The sequence below is a fragment of the Sus scrofa genome, chromosome 13, assembly GCF_000003025.6.
Source record: "Sus scrofa isolate TJ Tabasco breed Duroc chromosome 13, Sscrofa11.1, whole genome shotgun sequence".
Lineage (NCBI taxonomy): Eukaryota > Metazoa > Chordata > Mammalia > Artiodactyla > Suidae > Sus > Sus scrofa.
The window spans coordinates 138,067,730-138,086,119 of NC_010455.5; the positions used below are offsets into that span (position 1 = coordinate 138,067,730).

The following is an 18,390-nucleotide window of genomic DNA, read 5'->3' on the forward strand; positions in this document are numbered from 1 at the left end:
GCTCAGTGGGTTAAGGATCCAGTGTTGCCGTGAGCTGTGGTGTAGGTTGCAGATGTGGCTCCAATCCCATGTTGCTGTGGCTCTGGTGTAGGCCGGTGGCTACAGCTCCGATTTGACCCCTAGCCTGGGAATCTGCATATGCCTCAGGAGCGGCCCAAGAAATGACAAAAAGACAAAAAAAAAAAGAAAAAAAAATAGTTCCACATCACAACTATTGGAATTTTCTGTTATAACTCATATTGTAACTTTCTTGGGGTTACATAAACAGATAAAAATTATGCCTTATTTTTATGGATCATACCTATCTAGATTTCCAGTTTAGTTCGAGCAATTGTATAATGCTTTAATAGAGCATATATGTGGTTTTCAGAAAAAGAAAAATCTTTTCCTTATACCTCAGTCACCCATTTTCTTTCCCCACTAGCCATTACTGTTGATAGATTATAATTTATTCTTTTTGAGAAAAATCCCCCCCCTTTTTCGCAAATGGTAACATTATGTACAATAGTGTATAGATTTTTCTTTTTCTTTTTTTTTACTTTGTGTATCTCCAATATTTATGGACCAGTTTTCTTTTGGAATTAGAGCAGTTTAGATTATTTTGTTATGCATGTAGACATTGTTGGTAACATTATTTTGGGGTGAATTCTTCTAGGCCCTTCAGGAAGTTGATCTGTTTTTTTTTTTTGTTTGTTTGTTTTTTTTTTTGTTTTTTTTTCTTGCTTTTTAGGGCCACTCCTGCGTCACATGGAGGTTCCCAAGCTATGGGTCCAATCAGAGCTACAGCTGCCGGCCTACACCACAGCCACAGCAACATCAGATCTAAGCCGCATCTGCAACCTACACCATAGCTCATGGCAACCCCGGATCCTTAACCCACTGAGTGAGGCCAGGGATCAAACCCACACCCTCATCGTTCCTAGTTGGATTCATTTCCCCTTCGCCATGACGGGAATGCCCTTTTTTTTAAAGTGTATTTTAAATGAAGTATTTTGTGGACTGTATTAGTTATGGTTCTACAGAGGAAAAAGAATCAACTTGGGGTGGAGGCAGAGGAAGAGAGAAGTTGATCCATCAGTTGTTTGATTTTAAGGAATTGGTACATGCTATTGTTGGAGGTGGTAAGTCTGAAATCTGTAGCTTAAGCGAGTAGGCTGGAAGTTCAGGTTAAAAGTTGATATTGTAATTTTGAGGATGACTTCCTTCTTCAAAAACCTTAGCCTTTGCTTTTAGGACCTTCACTTGAGTGAATGAGACACACCTGCACTTTGAACTTCTCTCAGGTGTACTGATTTAAATGTTAATGCCATCTGGAAAAATACTTTTCACTGCATCATCTAGGCTGGTGTTTGTCCAAATAACTGGGTACCATATCCTAACCAAGCTGACACATAAAATTGACTGTCCTAGTCTATACCTTGTCGTCATGGCATCCAAACCCACCTCCTTAAACCATGAGTCTCAGATAAAGTCAATGACAAAGTCATACCTCCTTATAATGAAATATAGCTGTCTTGCATGCAACTGAAAATGCACTAACCTTTTCCCTAGAAGAGGATGCGAAGTCCTCGGGTGATGTTTCTTCTCTTCTTGATAGCCTATAACTTAAATACCATGGTGTAAACAATACTTAAATACTGTGAATGTACATCTTCTGTTTATATGGTAAGAGGATAAGAGAAGAAAGAAAACAAAGATATATATGGAAACATTCATAACAGAATCATGTAGATACTTTTGTTAATTCAGAAATCAGACCTAAAAGTTTCAAAGGAGTTACTTTTCTGACTTTTAAGAGCAGAATGCTTCATTCTCCCCATAGGCTATTCTTAAGTATTAGGTGTTGTTTACCAACCATCTAGCATTTATAACTCAGTGCAAACTTTCATCGTCACCTATTTTGTTGACTGTTACCCTACATGAAATGATAAGAACTTTATTTCATTGTGACAAGTGATCCTGAAAAGGAAGTTTAACTACTAATACTGGGAGTGGGTTGTAGTGGGAAATGGGAAAGGACTAATAAAGCAAGAAAATAGTGGGAAACTGAAAAGTTTTAATAAAACAAATTTCAAATAAATTTAGGAGTCAGCTGTTGAATTTGGCAATGGCCAGAATCTGAATTATACAAGACTACTCTATACTCATTCAGTAGTTATTTGTTGAGCATCTACCCTACACCAGCCATTTAGCTTTCATGTACTGGGGGAATCGAAGCAATAAATAGATAACTACAAAGAATAACTAATAGTGAAAAGGCTGGGCAGAAGATTAAAATAGAATGGTGTGATAGAGCTAGAGTAGCTGCTTTAGATTTGAAGGTCATGAAAAGCTGATAGATGAAGATTTTTGGCTTCATCACATGATCATCTCATATATTTCCTCATGCAAAGATTATCCTACCTTTGTGTAACTCTTATAGATAAATATAATTAACGCAATAACTTGGCCATGATTTATACTGTTTTTGTTTTCCTTTGAATTTAAGTTACAACTTTATTACATTTGCCTTTCGTTTGTAATGCCAGGGTGGTGTTATTACTTCCGACATGATTGAAATGATATTTTCCAATAGCCCAGAGCAACAGCTTTCAGCAACACAGAAATTCAGAAAACTGCTTTCAAAAGGTGAGTTCTGAATATGTTAAATGTTTTTCATTTACTTACAAAATATTACTTTGCCTTAATCTATTTTTCACACCATAGATAACTTGCTTTGGAATATGTCTATCAACAGGATAAAAGAATGCATACACATGTGTATATTATGAGCCATGACTAACTTTTGAATTTCCTTTTTTTATTTTTATGTTCTCACCAGGACAAGAAGGCAGCATTATTTTCATTTCTGAGCTCCCTTATAAAAGATCTTAAAGTGATAAGAACAGTAGCACTATTTCGTATTAATTAAGGTTGAGAAACTCCACTCCTTTTTATTTATTTATTTATTTTGGGGGGGCCACACTTTTGGCATATGGAGGTTCCAGACTAGGGGTAGAGAATCAGTTACAGCTGCTGGCCTACGCTGCAGCCACAGCAACTCCAGATCCGAGCCTCGGCTGCGACCTACACCACACAGCTCAGGGCAATGCTGGGTCCTTAACCCACTAAGTGAGGCCAGGGATAGAACCTGTGTCCTCCTGGATGCTACTCAGATTCGTTAACCACTGAGCCATGACGGAAACTCCAAAACTCTACTTTTTTTTTTTTTTTTTTGGTCTTTTTGCCATTTTCTTGGGCCGCTCCCACGGCATATGGAGGTTCCCAGGCTAGGGGTCGAATCAGAGCTATAGCCTCCAGCCTACGCCAGAGCCACAGCAATGCGGGATCCAAGTTGCATCTGCGACCTACACCACAGCTCATGGCAATACCAGATCCTTAACCCACTGAGCAACACCAGGGATCGAACCCGCAGCCTCATGGTTCCTAGTCAGATTTGTTAAGCACTGTGCCACGACAGGAACTCCAAAACTCTACTCCTTTTTAAAAAAAACTTAAAACATCATTTGAAAAAGCAGTGATTGTTGACTTTAATGTTAGCAGTGTATCACTGAAATTTAAGTATGGATTTATTGGTAGGCAGGGTAACAACCTTTTTAAAAAATACATATAAATAGAATAGACTGGGATATGACACTTATTGTCATTTGGGCAAGTAAGAATTCTAGAACTTTGGAGTTCCCATCATGGCTCAATGGAAACAAATCTGACTAGTATCCATGAGGATGCAGGTTTGATCCCTGGCCTTACTCAGTGGGTTAAGGATCCCGAGTTGCCATGAGCTGTGGTGTAGGTCGCAGATGAGGCTCAGATCCTGCGTTGCTGTGGCTGTGGCATAGGCCGGCAGCAACAGCTCTGATTAGACCCCTAGCCTGGGAACCTCCATATGCCGCAGGTGTGGCCCTAAAAAGAAAAAAAGACCAAAAAATAAATAAAATAAAATTGCTTTTTAAGGGAGTTCCCGTCGTGGTGCAGTGGAAAGAAATCTGACTAGGAACCATGAGGTTGTGGGTTCGATCCCTGGCCTTGCTCAGTGGATTAAGGATCTGGTGTTGCCATGAGCTGTGGTGTAGGTTGCAGACATTGCTTGGATCTGGCTTTGATGTGGTTGTGGTATAGGCTGGCAGCAGCTGCTCCAATTGGACCCCTAGCCTGGGAACCTCCATATGCTGTAGGTGCGGCCCTAAAAAGCAAAAAACAAAAACAAAACAAAAAAACCCCAAAAAACAAAAAAAAAATTTGCTTTTTAAAAGCAATTTTAAAAAATTCCTTTACCCCTGTTGTTTTATTGCCAACTTTGGCTTATTGTTGTTCTTTCTATATTTTGTTTCTCTAATCTAGTGTATTAGCTGCTTTATTTTTATTGTAATCATCAAATTTATTTCTTGTGTTTATACAAATGGTTGATGAAATGCTGAACCAGGAGTTCCCTTGTGGCTCAGTGAGTTAAGGATCCAGCATTGTCACTGCTTTGGTGTGGGATTTATCCCTGGCCAAGGAACTTAAGCATGCCATAGGCTCAGGCTACCTACCTCCCCTCCCCCATCCCTACCAAATGTCTAACCAGGCAAAGAACACACCATTATAGCTTGCTCCAAATTAGCATTGAACTATTACTCACCTCTTTCAGTCAGGAGATGGATTTGGCTAAGAATCCCTAGTAGTGCTATAATCGGGCTGCCATTTTTCTGAGTGTGTGTTTTTTTTTTTTTATTTTAACTTTTTGTCATTGCTTGGGCTGCTCCCATGGCATGTTCGACCTAGGGGTCGAATCGGAGCTGTAGCCACCGGCCCATGCCAGAGCCACAGCAATGTAGGATCTGAGCCGCGTCTCCAGCCTACACCATAGCTCACGGCAACGCTGGATCCTTAACCCACTGAGCAAGGCTAGGGATCAAATCCACAACTTCATGGTTCCTAGTCAGATTCATCAACCACTGAGCCACAATGGGAACTCCCATTTTTTTGGTCTTTTTAGGGCCACACCTGCAGCATAGGGAGGTTCCCAGCTAGGTCACATCGGAGCTGTAGCTGCTGGCCTATGCCATAGCCACATCAGTGGCAGATCTGAGCTGCGTCTGCAGCCTACACCACAGCTCAGGGCAATGCAAGATCCTTAACTTACTGAGTGAGGCCAGGGGTCGAACCTGCATCTCATGGAAACTAGTCAGATTCACTTCCACTGAGCCACAACTGAAACTCCAGGTGCTATTTTTCTTAAGTTGCTACATGAATGTCATCAAAGGCTTTGTCAGATCTTTTGCTGAAATTACAGTGCTTATTGTTTAGGACACTTTTATCTATTAACCCAGCAAGTTTCTATTGGATGACTTTAAGATAGTCTACTGTCAGGAGTTCCTGTTGTGGATCTCACTAATGAACCCTACTAGTAACCATGAGGACATGGGTTCAATCCCTGGCCTCGCTCAGTGGGTTAAGGATCCAGTGTTGCCATGAACTGTGGTGTAGGTCGCAGACGCCACTCAGATCTGGCGGTTGCTGTGGCTGTGGCATAGGCCGGCAGCAACAGCTTTGATTGGACCCCTAGCCTGGAAACTTTCATATGCTGCAGGTGTGGCCCTAAAAAGACAAAAAAGAAAAAAAAGATAGTCTGTTGTCATAAATGAAAATGAGATTCGTTTGGCAAGCCAGTCTTAGTGATTCCTTGCCTGCTTCTACTTATTGCTATAGCTATAAAATTAGACCTTGAAAGCACAGAATCTCCTAATCCAGTTTCTTAAGACAATTTATGTTAAATAAAAAGGAGAGACTTAAAACTCAGATACAGAAAAAGAGCTAGTAGGAAGTTTACCAGAATAATAACAGTGGTTATCTTTTGATGTTCCCCCCCCCCACAACTTTCTAAGTTTAACTTTTAAGAACTCTGCTGTCATTTCCATATTAAGGTTTACCTTATTGTGAAATGTTTTAAGTTACTCTAGTCTCAAAGTGACCAAACTCAGTTTTACTTTTTTTTCTTCTTTTTTAATTTCCAACATGAAAGAGATGCTAAAAATGGAGGGGGGATATTATGAACTAACTTTGAGCTTTATAAAGTCTTTGCATTGAAATCAAATGATTGTTTTTCTTCTTTTATTTTATGGGGAGACAGAACCTAATCCTCCTATTGATGAAGTCATCAGCACACCAGGAGTAGTGGCCAGGTTTGTGGAGTTCCTCAAACGAAAAGAGAATTGTACCCTGCAGGTGCGAACCGTTTTTCATTTCTTGCCTCATAGCATAATTCCCTTGGCATGCTTAGATTTTGTATACAGGCTTGTTACTAACTCTAATCTATATAATGTGTTAATTTTTTGATAGTGGTATTTCTAACAGATGCATTGCAAACTGCTTTGATAGCTTTGTTAATATCCAGACCGTTGGTTTTTACTCTTTAAAATTCTTACCATTTTCCATCATGTAAAAGATTATTTTATGTTGATTGTGGATCATATTTACCTAAAAGAGAATTGCTTGCAGTAGACGAGCCATTATAAGGACCTAAATGTGGGCTATGTAAAATTTGCTTTTGAGGGATTTTTAAATTATGCTTGTTGGCTTTCGCAGGGCTGTGTAACATGGGCTAGATCAGAGACTCACTGATCCCGAACTGGTCCTAATTAATCCTCTCCCACCCTACCCCACCCTCAAAGAGCTGACAAGGAGGTAGCCTTTTTGGGAATCCCTGTCCTTTCTGCCTTGTTAGTCTATCAATACTGTTGTATAGGGGTTCCAAGAGGAAATTCTACAACTTTGTAGATTAGATAATTTTCATAGTAAAAAGAACCAACTATCAATTGACTCTCATCTTGAGTTATCTAGAAATTTTAAAATATTATATTGTTTCTGGAGTTCCTATCATGGCTCAGCGGAAATGAATCAGACTAGGAACCATGAGGTGGCGGGTTCAATCCATGGCCTTGGTGGGTTGGTTAAGGATGTGGTGTTGCTGTGAGCTGTGGGTTAGGTTGCAGATGAGGCTCGTTTCTGGCATTGATGTGGCTGTGGTGTAGGCTGGCGCTACAGCTCTGATTAGACCCCTAGCCTGGGAATTTCCATATGCCGTGAATTCCGCCCTAAAAAGCCAAAAAGAAAAGGCGGGGGGGGAGTTCCCGTTGTGGCTCAGTGGTTAACGAATCCGACTAGGAACCATGAGGTTTCGGGATCGATCCCTGGCCTTGCTCAGTGGGTTAAGGATCCAGCATTGCCATGAGCTGTGGTGTAGGTTGCAGACGCGGCTACAGCTTCGATTTGACCCCTAGCCTGGGAACCTCCATGTGCCGCAGGAGCAGCCCAAGAAATGGCAGAAAGACAAGGAAAAAAAAAAATTGTTCCTGAATAAAGTTAGATCTTAAGTAAACTGGTAATTTTTCAGTAGCCAGACTTCCTTAGGGTAACCAACTGAATTGATTTCTTTGTTATTCTTTATCAAATACCTGTGATACCTAAATTCTCACTTGTAGGATCTAATCTGAGGAGCTCAGACCCTTTAGAAAGATTCTGCAACTATAAAGGTTAGTTAGGTCCCACATAGATCACAGAATGGGATAATTTTTCCAAGTGAATATTTGTTAATAAAAAGTTAATCATAAAGATAACTTTGACTCTCTTGTTTACTTTTCCTTACTCTAAGGCTGTAATAAGGACTGGGGCGTTTTTATAAGAGACAGCTCCTCTCCCCAGGTTCCTTACTGTCCAGAACATTATTGGTAATTCATAAGACTTTATGCTTTGTCTTGAAATTTTCTCTCCTTTTCCATCTTCCTTCTTCTTGTACTCTTTTTGTTGCGGTGATGAGTTCCTTCCAGAGGAAAAACAAGAAATCCAGAAAAGGTAGAGTACTTCAGTGTTCCGTCAGTTTCTCTTCTCCAGTTTGACACTTACTAATTCCCAAGTTCATTTGAATTAAGATTCTGTTTTGCTAGCTGCCTCCTGGATTGTAATTCTGGTCCCCATCAAAGGCCAGAATCACCAGACACCTGGAAAATAATCAGGTTCACCTAGAAAGCAAAGAAAGAGGACTTTTCTCAGAAAAAAGGAAATCCAGACAACCAACACTGCAGAGAACAGAGCCTGAGCCCTTAAGCAACCTGTCAAGAGAACCAGAGGGACCAAATGAAGAGCCTTACTGCAGTTTATCATTTGAAAAGCTTTGTAGGAAGAGGGAGGTAGGGAAAATTATCATTTTGTTCATGTGAAAATATGTTTCTATCCTATCTCTGACAGTGAGAGTAATTTGGAGATATTAAACTTACTCCCGGATTTAGCAGTTTTTAGTAAGTGCTTGCAGAGGTCCAGTTTCTTAATGTGTTAAAGGAAGATGGTATAACCTTCTAGTCCTAAAATGAAAAATGTCAGAGAAATGGGCCTTTCCCCATCCCTGCCTTCTCCAGTATTCCCTGAAGAACACAGTGTGTTCTCTCAGACAGTGCCCTCTCCTGGCTAACACTTGTGAAATCTACATCAGTTTTGATTCTGTAATCCTAGAGTTTGTATCTTAACGTATTTGAAGACGAAAGCCTTCAGAAGTCTCTATTTTGCTGTCATCTAAATTCTCAGATTACACCCTTATGCAAACTAATAATTAGGCTAAAAGATTGAGAAATAATTCCTCTGGAAGTGACCACCTCATAATTTGCACCTCAGCTGTCCAGAGACCTTGAGAGATAACCAACCTGTTTATTATCTAAAGGTTATCATCCCCAGCTCTTCTCCTGTGTACATTTAAGCACAAAATGGCATTCTTTCTCCATTGTGACTAATGGGTAACCTTGACCATCCCAGAAGCAGGAGGAGCAAGTATATTGATGAAAACTTTAGAGACAGGAAGCTTCCTGCTCAAATAATTAGATGCGCTCTGGGAAACTTGGTGGATAGTCCTTCCTCTGTCTTCTTGGAGAGCACTAGAATGTAAATTGTCCCTGATATTCCTGCCTGGTTAATAGAAGTTCGAATAGTATGTCTTTGGAATGGAGTGTTTGCCATTTCTCTTCTAAAAAGAGAGTAGTATATGGTCATAATAGCTAAACTCAGTAATAAATCCTTGAATAAATTTAATCCATTCTATAGATGAAGAACTGTGAATCCTAGTGAAGGGTCTCTTCACTTCCTTTCTGGCTTTCCTCATTCTCCAAATCAGTGGGATAATTCAGACCAGGGAGATAAAAATGTCTGCTTTTGGCAGTGCTACCCAGATCTCACTTGCCCTCAAATAAAATGAACATGGGTGGAATCTAGGATTTTGGAAGCAGACAGTGCCATTTAACTAACAGTATTTTCAAGCTTAGTGACATGTAGGCCTCAGACATACTGGAGCCCTTGACATGAGATTGGTCTGCCTTATGGTGTATTACCTGGACCCACTTTGTTTTTTAAGTCCAGGCCCAACGTCTTGGTACCCTCCTTTCCTGTGCTGAGATGTTGCATTCCCAAACCTTCTTCAGAAGCTTATAAAAATAGCTAGAAGTAAGTAAATTGCCTCCTAGTTCTAATCATTAAACAGAAACTCCTCTTAAAGTTGTAAATTTGAATTAAATTGGTTTAGTTTTCCCATTTCTACCTTCCTTATCCCCAGTAAAAGCTTCACGTGATAAACTGCAGTAAGCCTTCATCTTCCATGTCTTTTCCCATTTTCATTGATCCCTCTACCTATCTTTAGAGGTTGCTCAGATGACTCAGGCACTGTTCTCTGCAGAGTTTGATATCTGGGTTTATTTTTCTGATGTGAGCCTCTCTTTTCACTTGCTCTCCAGGTGAGCCTGGCATTTGCTAGGAACCAGAGTGGAACCGGCAAAGTGGCCAGCAACAGAGTCCTGATCCAAATGGAGAAAGGGAACCAGGCGTACTTCAACCTGGAGTGGGAAACTTGATAGGAGGTCAGAAGTACTTCAGTTTTGGATTCTCATTTTCCTTATTTAAGGAACTGAGCACCAGAAGGTAGAGATTGAGAAAGGAAAGAAAGAACGTAGCAAATCTTCAGTGTGCCCTTCAGATTTTAGTTGTAGACTTATTTAGCAAATTTTTTAGACAGTGAAAAATAATAATGGAATTACAGTTCATAAGCAATCACAGCTGCATGACAGGTTGTTTCTTTGCATGATGCCATTCTTGGAACACTAATAATACAGTAATTTAAAACAACAAAGAGAAAGTAAAGGTTATAGTTATTTTGGCTGTTACTTGAGGTGGTACCATTCCTTCAGTTTTTCTCATTTCATCACGTTGCTGAGTTTTTCTTGAGTTGCATGGTTACTTAAAATTACTTTTGCTGGCCATTTCTGTTATGACTTTATGTAGCTGTTTTTGTTATCAGCCCTGGGCATTTCCATTTCGCAGTTCTCTTTCATGTTAAATTCTAGTCTGGGACCTGAGGCCAAAACAGTCACCAGCCCAAAAAAATGACCACAGTACCCAGTGAAACAGAAGCTATGTAGTACAAAGTACAACCAGTTTTTAAAAAACATTCTTACATATTAAACATATTTGAAAATTGCCTTTTTTTTTTTTTTTTTTTTTGTCTTTTTGCTATTTCTTGGGCCGCTCCCGCGGCATATGGAGATTCCCAGGCTAGGGCTCCAATTGGAGCTGTAGCCACCGGCCTACACCAGAGCCACAGCAACGCGGGATCCGAGCCGCGTCTGCAACCTACACCACAGCTCACGGCAACGCCGAATCGTTAACCCACTGAGCAAGAACAGGGACTGAACCCGCAACCTCATGGTTCCTAGTCGGATTTGTTAACCACTGCGCCACGACAGGAACTCCCTGAAAATTGCTTTTTCTAACACTTTATCAGGGGCCTATTTCCTCTTAGGGAATTCTCATTCTTTCTATCTCTGTAGAAACTAGGCTGTAGAAACTAGGCTGTAATCTAGTTCTCTCCTCTCCTCCTCTCTCATGCATACATACATATATGTCACATAGACACATGGGTATAGAAAATTGCACAAATATAGCTTGATGAGTTTTTAGAAGGTAAATATCAAAGTAATTGACATCGTGTATGTGTTTTAATGTCTCATTAATTCATGAATATGATTTGAGTTTTCAGTGGCCTTCTGGTTATAGTTATTCATCTACTTCTGTCCCCATTAATGACCAAACTATTTTCTGATTTCCATTCTTACCAAGAAAGACCTTGAATCTTCTTTGCATTCAGAGGTTATAATCATTATATACTTCTTAGTAATAAATGTAATTGTATACATTTTTCTTTTGTTAAGGATGTCCTAATATCCAACTTTCTTCCATCCATGTCCAGGCTATTATTTACTTATTCTCCATTTTCCTAATTATTGTCACTGTGCTTTTCCATTTACTTCACTAGCTTCAGGAATTCTCTTTTTCTGGGAGACCTTTGGTGTTAAATCTCATCAGAACAAACAGCAGTTTGAATTCTGGCAGCAATTAGTATTCTCGTTTCTTCTCATTGATAACTTTAGTGTATCCTTTATCTACTTAGGTTATTGTTACCATTTCTTCTGCATCAAAGGCTCACTGCAGACCTTTCCCTCTTTGATATAGATTGGTATGTATGCTGATCTTATTCATTCTTTACAGGTTGCTTTTCCTCAGTTTTTCATTTTTTTGGCTTGGTCTCAAATACTGATAACTCTTTGTTGAGCTTGGAGCCTTCCTTCTTGTAGGAAAGGTTTGCTTTTGTACTCACTTCATATGTCTCTACTAGTTAATTTTCCTAGGAATCAAAAGAAACTACATTTTTAAGTGAACTCTGTTTTCCTTTTAGCATTCGCTAAATAATGTAGCAGATCATTATCTGAAATTTCTTGCCCTAGATACCAAAACTGCAAGCAATTGAAAGATTCTTGTCAATGTTATTGATATGTTTCGAGAGGAAACTGTGGTTGGGCTCATAAGCCTACTAGATTTGGAGGCTGTAATCTAGTTCTCTTTGACTGGTTGTATAATGTTACTCAAATCATTAGTGATTGTTGGATCTTTTTCTTTTTTTTAAATGATTTTTATTTTTTTCCATTATAGTTGTTTTACAGTGTTCTGTCAATTTTCTACTGTATAGCAAAGTGACCCAGTAACACATACATTCTTTTTCTCACATTATTGTATCTTTTTCTGATCATTTCCTCATTCATAAACTAGAAAAGCCAGGCTTCTCTGTGTTGTTGAAGGAACACCCGAGAGTGTGTGAGTAATGCTTTTAAAGTAAAAAGTGCTATAGGTCAGGTTTCAATACATACAGATTGAAAGGGGTATGAACACTGGTTTGAGTAGTAATTTAACTACAGAGATGATATGTGATGAGTTTTTATTTTGTGATATTCAGTGTTTAAAATTCTGAACTCCTCTTACAGCAAAAAGTTATTAGACAGAAAATTTTCCCTTTAACTGTGATACTTCTAGTCTGGGCCTCCATGCTGCTTTAATATCAGTGTCTTAGCTGGCTATCAAACCACTTTATCTCACTTATGTGTATCGCATTTATAAGTTTCTTTTGAATATCCTTTTCTCTGAGTGTCTTCTGCTGTCATTTATGTAGCTTTGGATTATGCTAATCAGATTGTCTTCCCATTTCTTCCATCTTCCCCTACCTCCATATGGAAGGCATAAGGCAGTGTTCCATATGACAGTTGTCTTTCAGTTGACCCAAAAGCTTAAAAGAGCCATAACTCCATCTTTGGATGACTTTTCATTGATTTCTCATTCAAGGGGCATGTCACTGAATTTTTTCCCCCCACATATGTGCTTCATTAAAGAATATTAAATAGAAGACAAAATAGGAGAAGGAAACAAAACTGAAGTTTAATTAAGAGCTCTAAATAGAATTTTAAGAATTCTCTCTTAGATTTTAATATGTGCTGTATTATTGTTGGCCATAATTTCCTTCATGCCTTCTTTTTACCTTTATGCCTTGTCTTGGAGACTTTTCATTTATTAGAAGCTCTTATGCTCTGAAATTGCCATTTCTATTAGTTGTATGCCTGTTAACTCCTTTGGGCCTACTTTTCATTTAAATTATCTTTTGCTTTTTTCACTCTGCCTATATTTTATACTAACATTCTTTCCTCATTTTGCTTTGCCCATCTTATAAAAATTACTTAATTTTATTTTTTACTACATAACAAACATGGTTTAAGGACAAAGGGTACATAAAAGCTTTACTGTGATAAGTGTCTATCCTTCACATATTCGTTTCCCATTCACCTTGACCTCTCTATGTAAATAACAAGTATAGTTTATGGTGACTCCTTCAAGAAGTATTCTGTGTAATAAGTAAATTAATGTGTATATATTCCTTCTTAACTCTTTTAGAAAATGTAGTATGGTAACATATTAATGTACACTATTTCCCCCCCCCATTTGTATCTCGGGAAATCATTTCATATCAGTATATGAAGCACTCCCTCATTCTTCTTATGGTCTCATGTCAGTTCCACTTGGATCTGAAATTTTAGACATCCTGAATATTCCTCTAGGCTAAGGTATTTCTTTGAGAATTCTTTATAGTATTTACTTGATAGATTATGTGCCAATATTGATCTCCCAGGTTCTTTTCTTCATGTGCAGAAAACCTTATTGTTGTAAGTAGATAAGCTATTAAATTCTAATAAGATAATGAAATTATTTTTATCTTTATAGTTTGAATCAGCTTGGGTACTGACAAATATTGCTTCAGGAAATTCTCTTCAGACCCGGATTGTGATTCAAGCAGGAGCTGTGCCTATCTTCATAGAGTTGCTCAGCTCAGAGTTTGAAGATGTCCAGGAGCAGGTAAAAGATCAAACAAGTAAAGAGAAGCAGTTCGAAGAATACAAATTTTCTTTTCAGTCTTATATTCAGAGTCTCAATGTTACCACTTGGACATGACAGTCCATGATTCCACATAGAAGGAATGTTCTAGAAATCTACACTTGACCAAAATAGAAAATTGCATGTGAATATAGGTAGAATTTCTCCAAGAAACATGAAAACATCTTTCCCTTCCAACCCTGAAATTCTTTTAGTCTTAAAGATATACTTTTTACACTGTGAGAGCAGTTACTGAGTTTTTTCCCTGTAATCTCTAGTTCAGTCAACACATTGAAGTAACAGGTCTTTGCCACATTTGTGCAGAAAATCACTTGGAAACCTGAATTTTTAATTATTGTAAACTTTATCAAATTCATTAATGTAAATCACTGTTAAATGAACATGATTTTCTTCTACACCTTTATTAGGTAAAGTCAACCCATGATAAACTATGGTTGTTTAAAGTGTATAATTTATTATTTTTATTTTTTGCTTTTTAGGGCTGCACCCTTGGCACATGGAAGTTCCCAGGCTAGGGGTCGAATTGGAGCTGCAGCTGCTGGCCTACGCCACAGCCACAGCAACACAGGATCTGAGCCGTGTCTGCTACCTACACCACAGCTCACAGCAACACCAGATCCTTCACCCACTAAGTGAGGCCAGGGATGGAACCTGCAATCTTATGGTTAGTAGTTGGATTCATTTCTACTGTGCCACAATGGGAACTCCTAAAGTGTATAATTTGATAGGTTTTGACAGGTGTATATACCCATGAAACTGTCATTACAGTCAAGATAATATATCTCTCACCCCCAAAAGTTGAGCAAAGTTTTCTGCATTTCGATTGCTCTTAAATTCTTGGTTCACTGTTTTTTTTAATAAGCAAGCTTAAGATACATTTTTAATCAGCTGAGTAAGCCATTTAAATCTGTTAAGTTCCAAGAGCTGTATGGAATGTTACTTAAGGATGGGGTCCTCTAAGATAAAAGAATATGTGTAACAACTCGTACCTCCTTTTAATAAGTTTACTTTCATGAGTGTTCACATGTATACTTTATAATATTACTGATCTTTTTCCACCAATACAACTGTTTCATTTGACGAGTGAACTTAGGGATATTAATAGATAATGTCCATGAATAATATATGTTGATTAACTACTATATGAGAAAAACTCTGCAGCCTGACATTAATGAATAATTCTTTCACAGGCAGTCTGGGCCCTTGGCAACATTGCTGGAGATAGTACCATGTGCAGGGACTATGTCTTAGACTGCAATATTCTTCCTCCTCTTTTGCAGTAAGTCTCTTTCTTTTTATTTTTTATGAGTAATAAAAATAAGAGAAGTTCCTGAAAAAGCAGAACATCGTTGGAAATCACTTTGAATTTCCTAGTGTTACTTTTCATTATAGATATTTTCTTATGAACTTGTTTGGATCAGCCATCAGGCATCCTGTTATTCCAGTGCCAGAATTCTGAGTTCCTTGTGTTAGAATTAATTAAACTTTATTGTTCTGGAGAAGAGCTATTTGAAGACATCTGTTTATCAATAGCATTAAATGATAGATATTTGTATTATGCCATTAGATAATTCATTTCCATTATATCATTTACTATTGTATCATCATACTTACAGATTATTTTCAAAGCAAAACCGCCTGACCATGACCCGGAATGCAGTATGGGCTTTGTCTAATCTCTGTAGAGGGAAAAGTCCACCTCCAGAATTTGCAAAGGTAGGGATTATGCTTATGAGAAATAATTTTTGATAAAATTTAAAATGTTAGAATTTTATTTCTAAAAAAAGTTTTTTTTGTTGCATGTTTTAATTTGGAATAAATTTTCACTGCCTCTAAAAAAAGTTCTGAATTAATCTTAAAATCTGGCATTTTTTTCTTCATAACAAAGTAGCTAAAATGCAGAATTTCCTAGCTTTAGCCCTTATGAAAATTCCTCTACCTCTGGTTCACAAAGAGTGTGTTTTGACAAGGAGTCTCACTCTGAGAACTGGTATATATAAAACTTGCTCTTTAAAATTATTTTCCTTGGAGTTCCTGTCATGGCTCAGTGGTAACAAACCCGACAAGTGTCCATGAGAACACAGGTCTGATCCCTGGTCTCGCTCAGTGGGTTAAGGATCTGGTGTTGCCCTGAGTTGTGGTATAGGTCACAGGTGCAGCTCGGATCCCTTGCTGTGGCTGTGGCGTAGGCCGGCAGCTACGGCTCTGATTCAACCCCTAGCCTAGAAACTTCAATATGCTACAGGTCTGGCCCTAAAAAGACAACCCCCCCCAAAAAAATTGTTTTCCTTGGGCTCTGATCACCTCATCAAAGTAAATTGCAAGGTCATTGACAGCACTCCCAAAGATGGAAATGTCACTTGGCCACTTATTACTCCCATTTCCAGAAGTACTAAAAAGTCATCCCCAAAATCACCAGGTGTGTGCCAGGTTGCCTTCTGGAGTTTCCCACCTCACTTCTTGCTTTTAGTCTGTTGAATTCCATAACCATATCATCTTCCCTTTACAGGTTTCCCCCTGTCTGAATGTGCTTTCCTGGTTGCTCTTTGTCAGTGACACTGATGTATTGGCTGATGCCTGCTGGGCTCTGTCTTATCTATCAGATGGGCCCAATGATAAAATTCAAGCAGTCATTGATGCAGGAGTATGTAGGAGACTGGTGGAACTGCTGATGTAAGAAATCTTTAAGAAATTGTATCTGTTCTTTTGTCTCTCATATTAATTTCCTAGTTAATGATACTCAAATGTTAATATGTTATGCTGACTTAATGTGCTTTGGGCTGCTGTCTTATTTGTTTATATTCATGTTAAATGATGTCTGATTGCTTTGAGGGTTATAAAGAACCTTTTACTCTTCTGCTATTTAGCAGCCCTTCAGTAGAAACATTTTGAAAACTCTGGTCTATATTTCTAGCTAATGCTTAAAGACCTGAGTCCAACCACTGAATAACCAAAGGCTTGTTGCCATTAAAAACAGTAATTCCTTATCTTTTGTCTCATTTAGAGCTAAACTTAGACTGGTATCAGACTTTGAATTTTATTTTGCTGTATCTCTTTGTGATGCCTTTCATTTATGAAGTGGAAGATTTACTGATGGCATAAATAATTTGAGACTGTATTAGTCAAATTTTTAGGAAATACTATAGAAGAAAAAATTACAGTGGTAACGTAATAGGGATGTGGTACAATTGCAAGCCATGTCTCATTTAATTAAGTACTAAGTAGATGCAAGAAAGCATTGCCCCAAAGATGATGTGTGGAATGGATTAGGTAGTATAATATACAGAATATAAAACTCTGGGACTACAGCTGGGCACAGAGTGGGTACAGATTAATGATATAATGCTGTTGTGAATTAAAAGCAGTGTGGTACTGGAGGAGTCAGAAGTATAGCATTCACAATTGGAGAAGTAATCTTATGTCCTCTTCTGTCATTAGATACCATATATTTTAACCATTTTATTTTTAGTCATCAGTTCTTAAATGTGAAGAAACTGGCAGTTTTGAGAAGAGTTATCAATCTCCTTAAAGGGGATAGAAGATTTTTAAGGAAATTTAAAAGATAGTAACTTATTTAGCCTGAAATCAAAACCTGATGTCTCTCTTCAGATGTATAAAAGATTTGTGGAGGAGTTTTTCAGACCAGTAAGTCAGTTGAGGTTTAGTAGCAAGTTCACTGCTCAAAGTGTATGAAGCCTGGCTTTCGTTTTCAAGTTAGTTCAACTGTTGCCATATTTTTTATTTCTGTGAAAATTGTGATTTTTGAAACTAAAGTTCTATATAAATGTTAACTATTGTTTTCAATTATCTCATCAACTGTAGAGTCCAAGTAAAGAGGAAATGAAAACCTACATTAAAGAATGAGAGGGAAAGCTTGAAATCTAAATGATAGAATACCTGGGAAAGATTATTGGGACAGTTTTGTAGTTTTTACCCAAAAATACTAAGTAAAGGGAAAGACAGCCTTTCCTAGGGATATAAAGAACATTTCATCATCATGATAGTGTTCCCTTAATAACCACCATAAGTACCTTTCTGCTCCAAGATTCTAATGGATTTCTTTATTATTATTATTATTTCTTTTGGATTTCAACCCTAAGGAAAAGAAACTATAGAACTATAATGTTTCTTTTTATAATTACAGGCATAATGATTATAAAGTCGTTTCTCCTGCTTTGCGGGCTGTGGGAAACATTGTCACAGGCGATGATATTCAGACACAGGTAGGAATAAACAGTAACTTTTTTTTCTCTTTAGAAATAAGTAGTGCATTGGCTCCCATGATTATATTTCTGTTATAGTATTTAATTCCATATTATTGGAGGGAATCGATACTTTGTTTCATTCATGTTTGTTTAAAATGTTGGTTTAAGCAGTTACTTTCAGTACTTTCACTGTGTTTGTCTTGACCTGTTGCTTGTAGCACTTTTGGGTTCCCCTATGGTCCCATTTGGGTTCCACTATTGTGTTCATTTTGGTTAGGTTTGTTTCTCACTACTTCTACCTTTAAGTGGTTCTTGTGAGCATCAGAAGTCTCTAGTAGCATCCTTTCATGCCAGCTTCATCTCATCTTCCCTGAAAGTTTCCTCCTTTTTTTTTGCGTAT

At 38.1% G+C, this 18,390-nt stretch overlaps 1 protein-coding gene across 1 annotated transcript in view; it reads left to right on the plus strand.

Moving 5' to 3' along the window:
- KPNA1 (karyopherin subunit alpha 1) overlaps window positions 1-18,390 on the plus strand; it is a gene marked incomplete at its 5' end in the record, with an annotated part of 55,748 nt that overhangs the window by 22,647 nt on the left and 14,711 nt on the right. Inside the window, 7 exon segments of the mRNA NM_001163405.1 lie at window positions 2,529-2,628; window positions 6,113-6,207; window positions 13,615-13,746; window positions 14,976-15,064; window positions 15,402-15,501; window positions 16,295-16,458; window positions 17,930-18,008. Of these exon segments, the coding sequence (NP_001156877.1) occupies window positions 2,529-2,628; window positions 6,113-6,207; window positions 13,615-13,746; window positions 14,976-15,064; window positions 15,402-15,501; window positions 16,295-16,458; window positions 17,930-18,008 (759 nt within the window).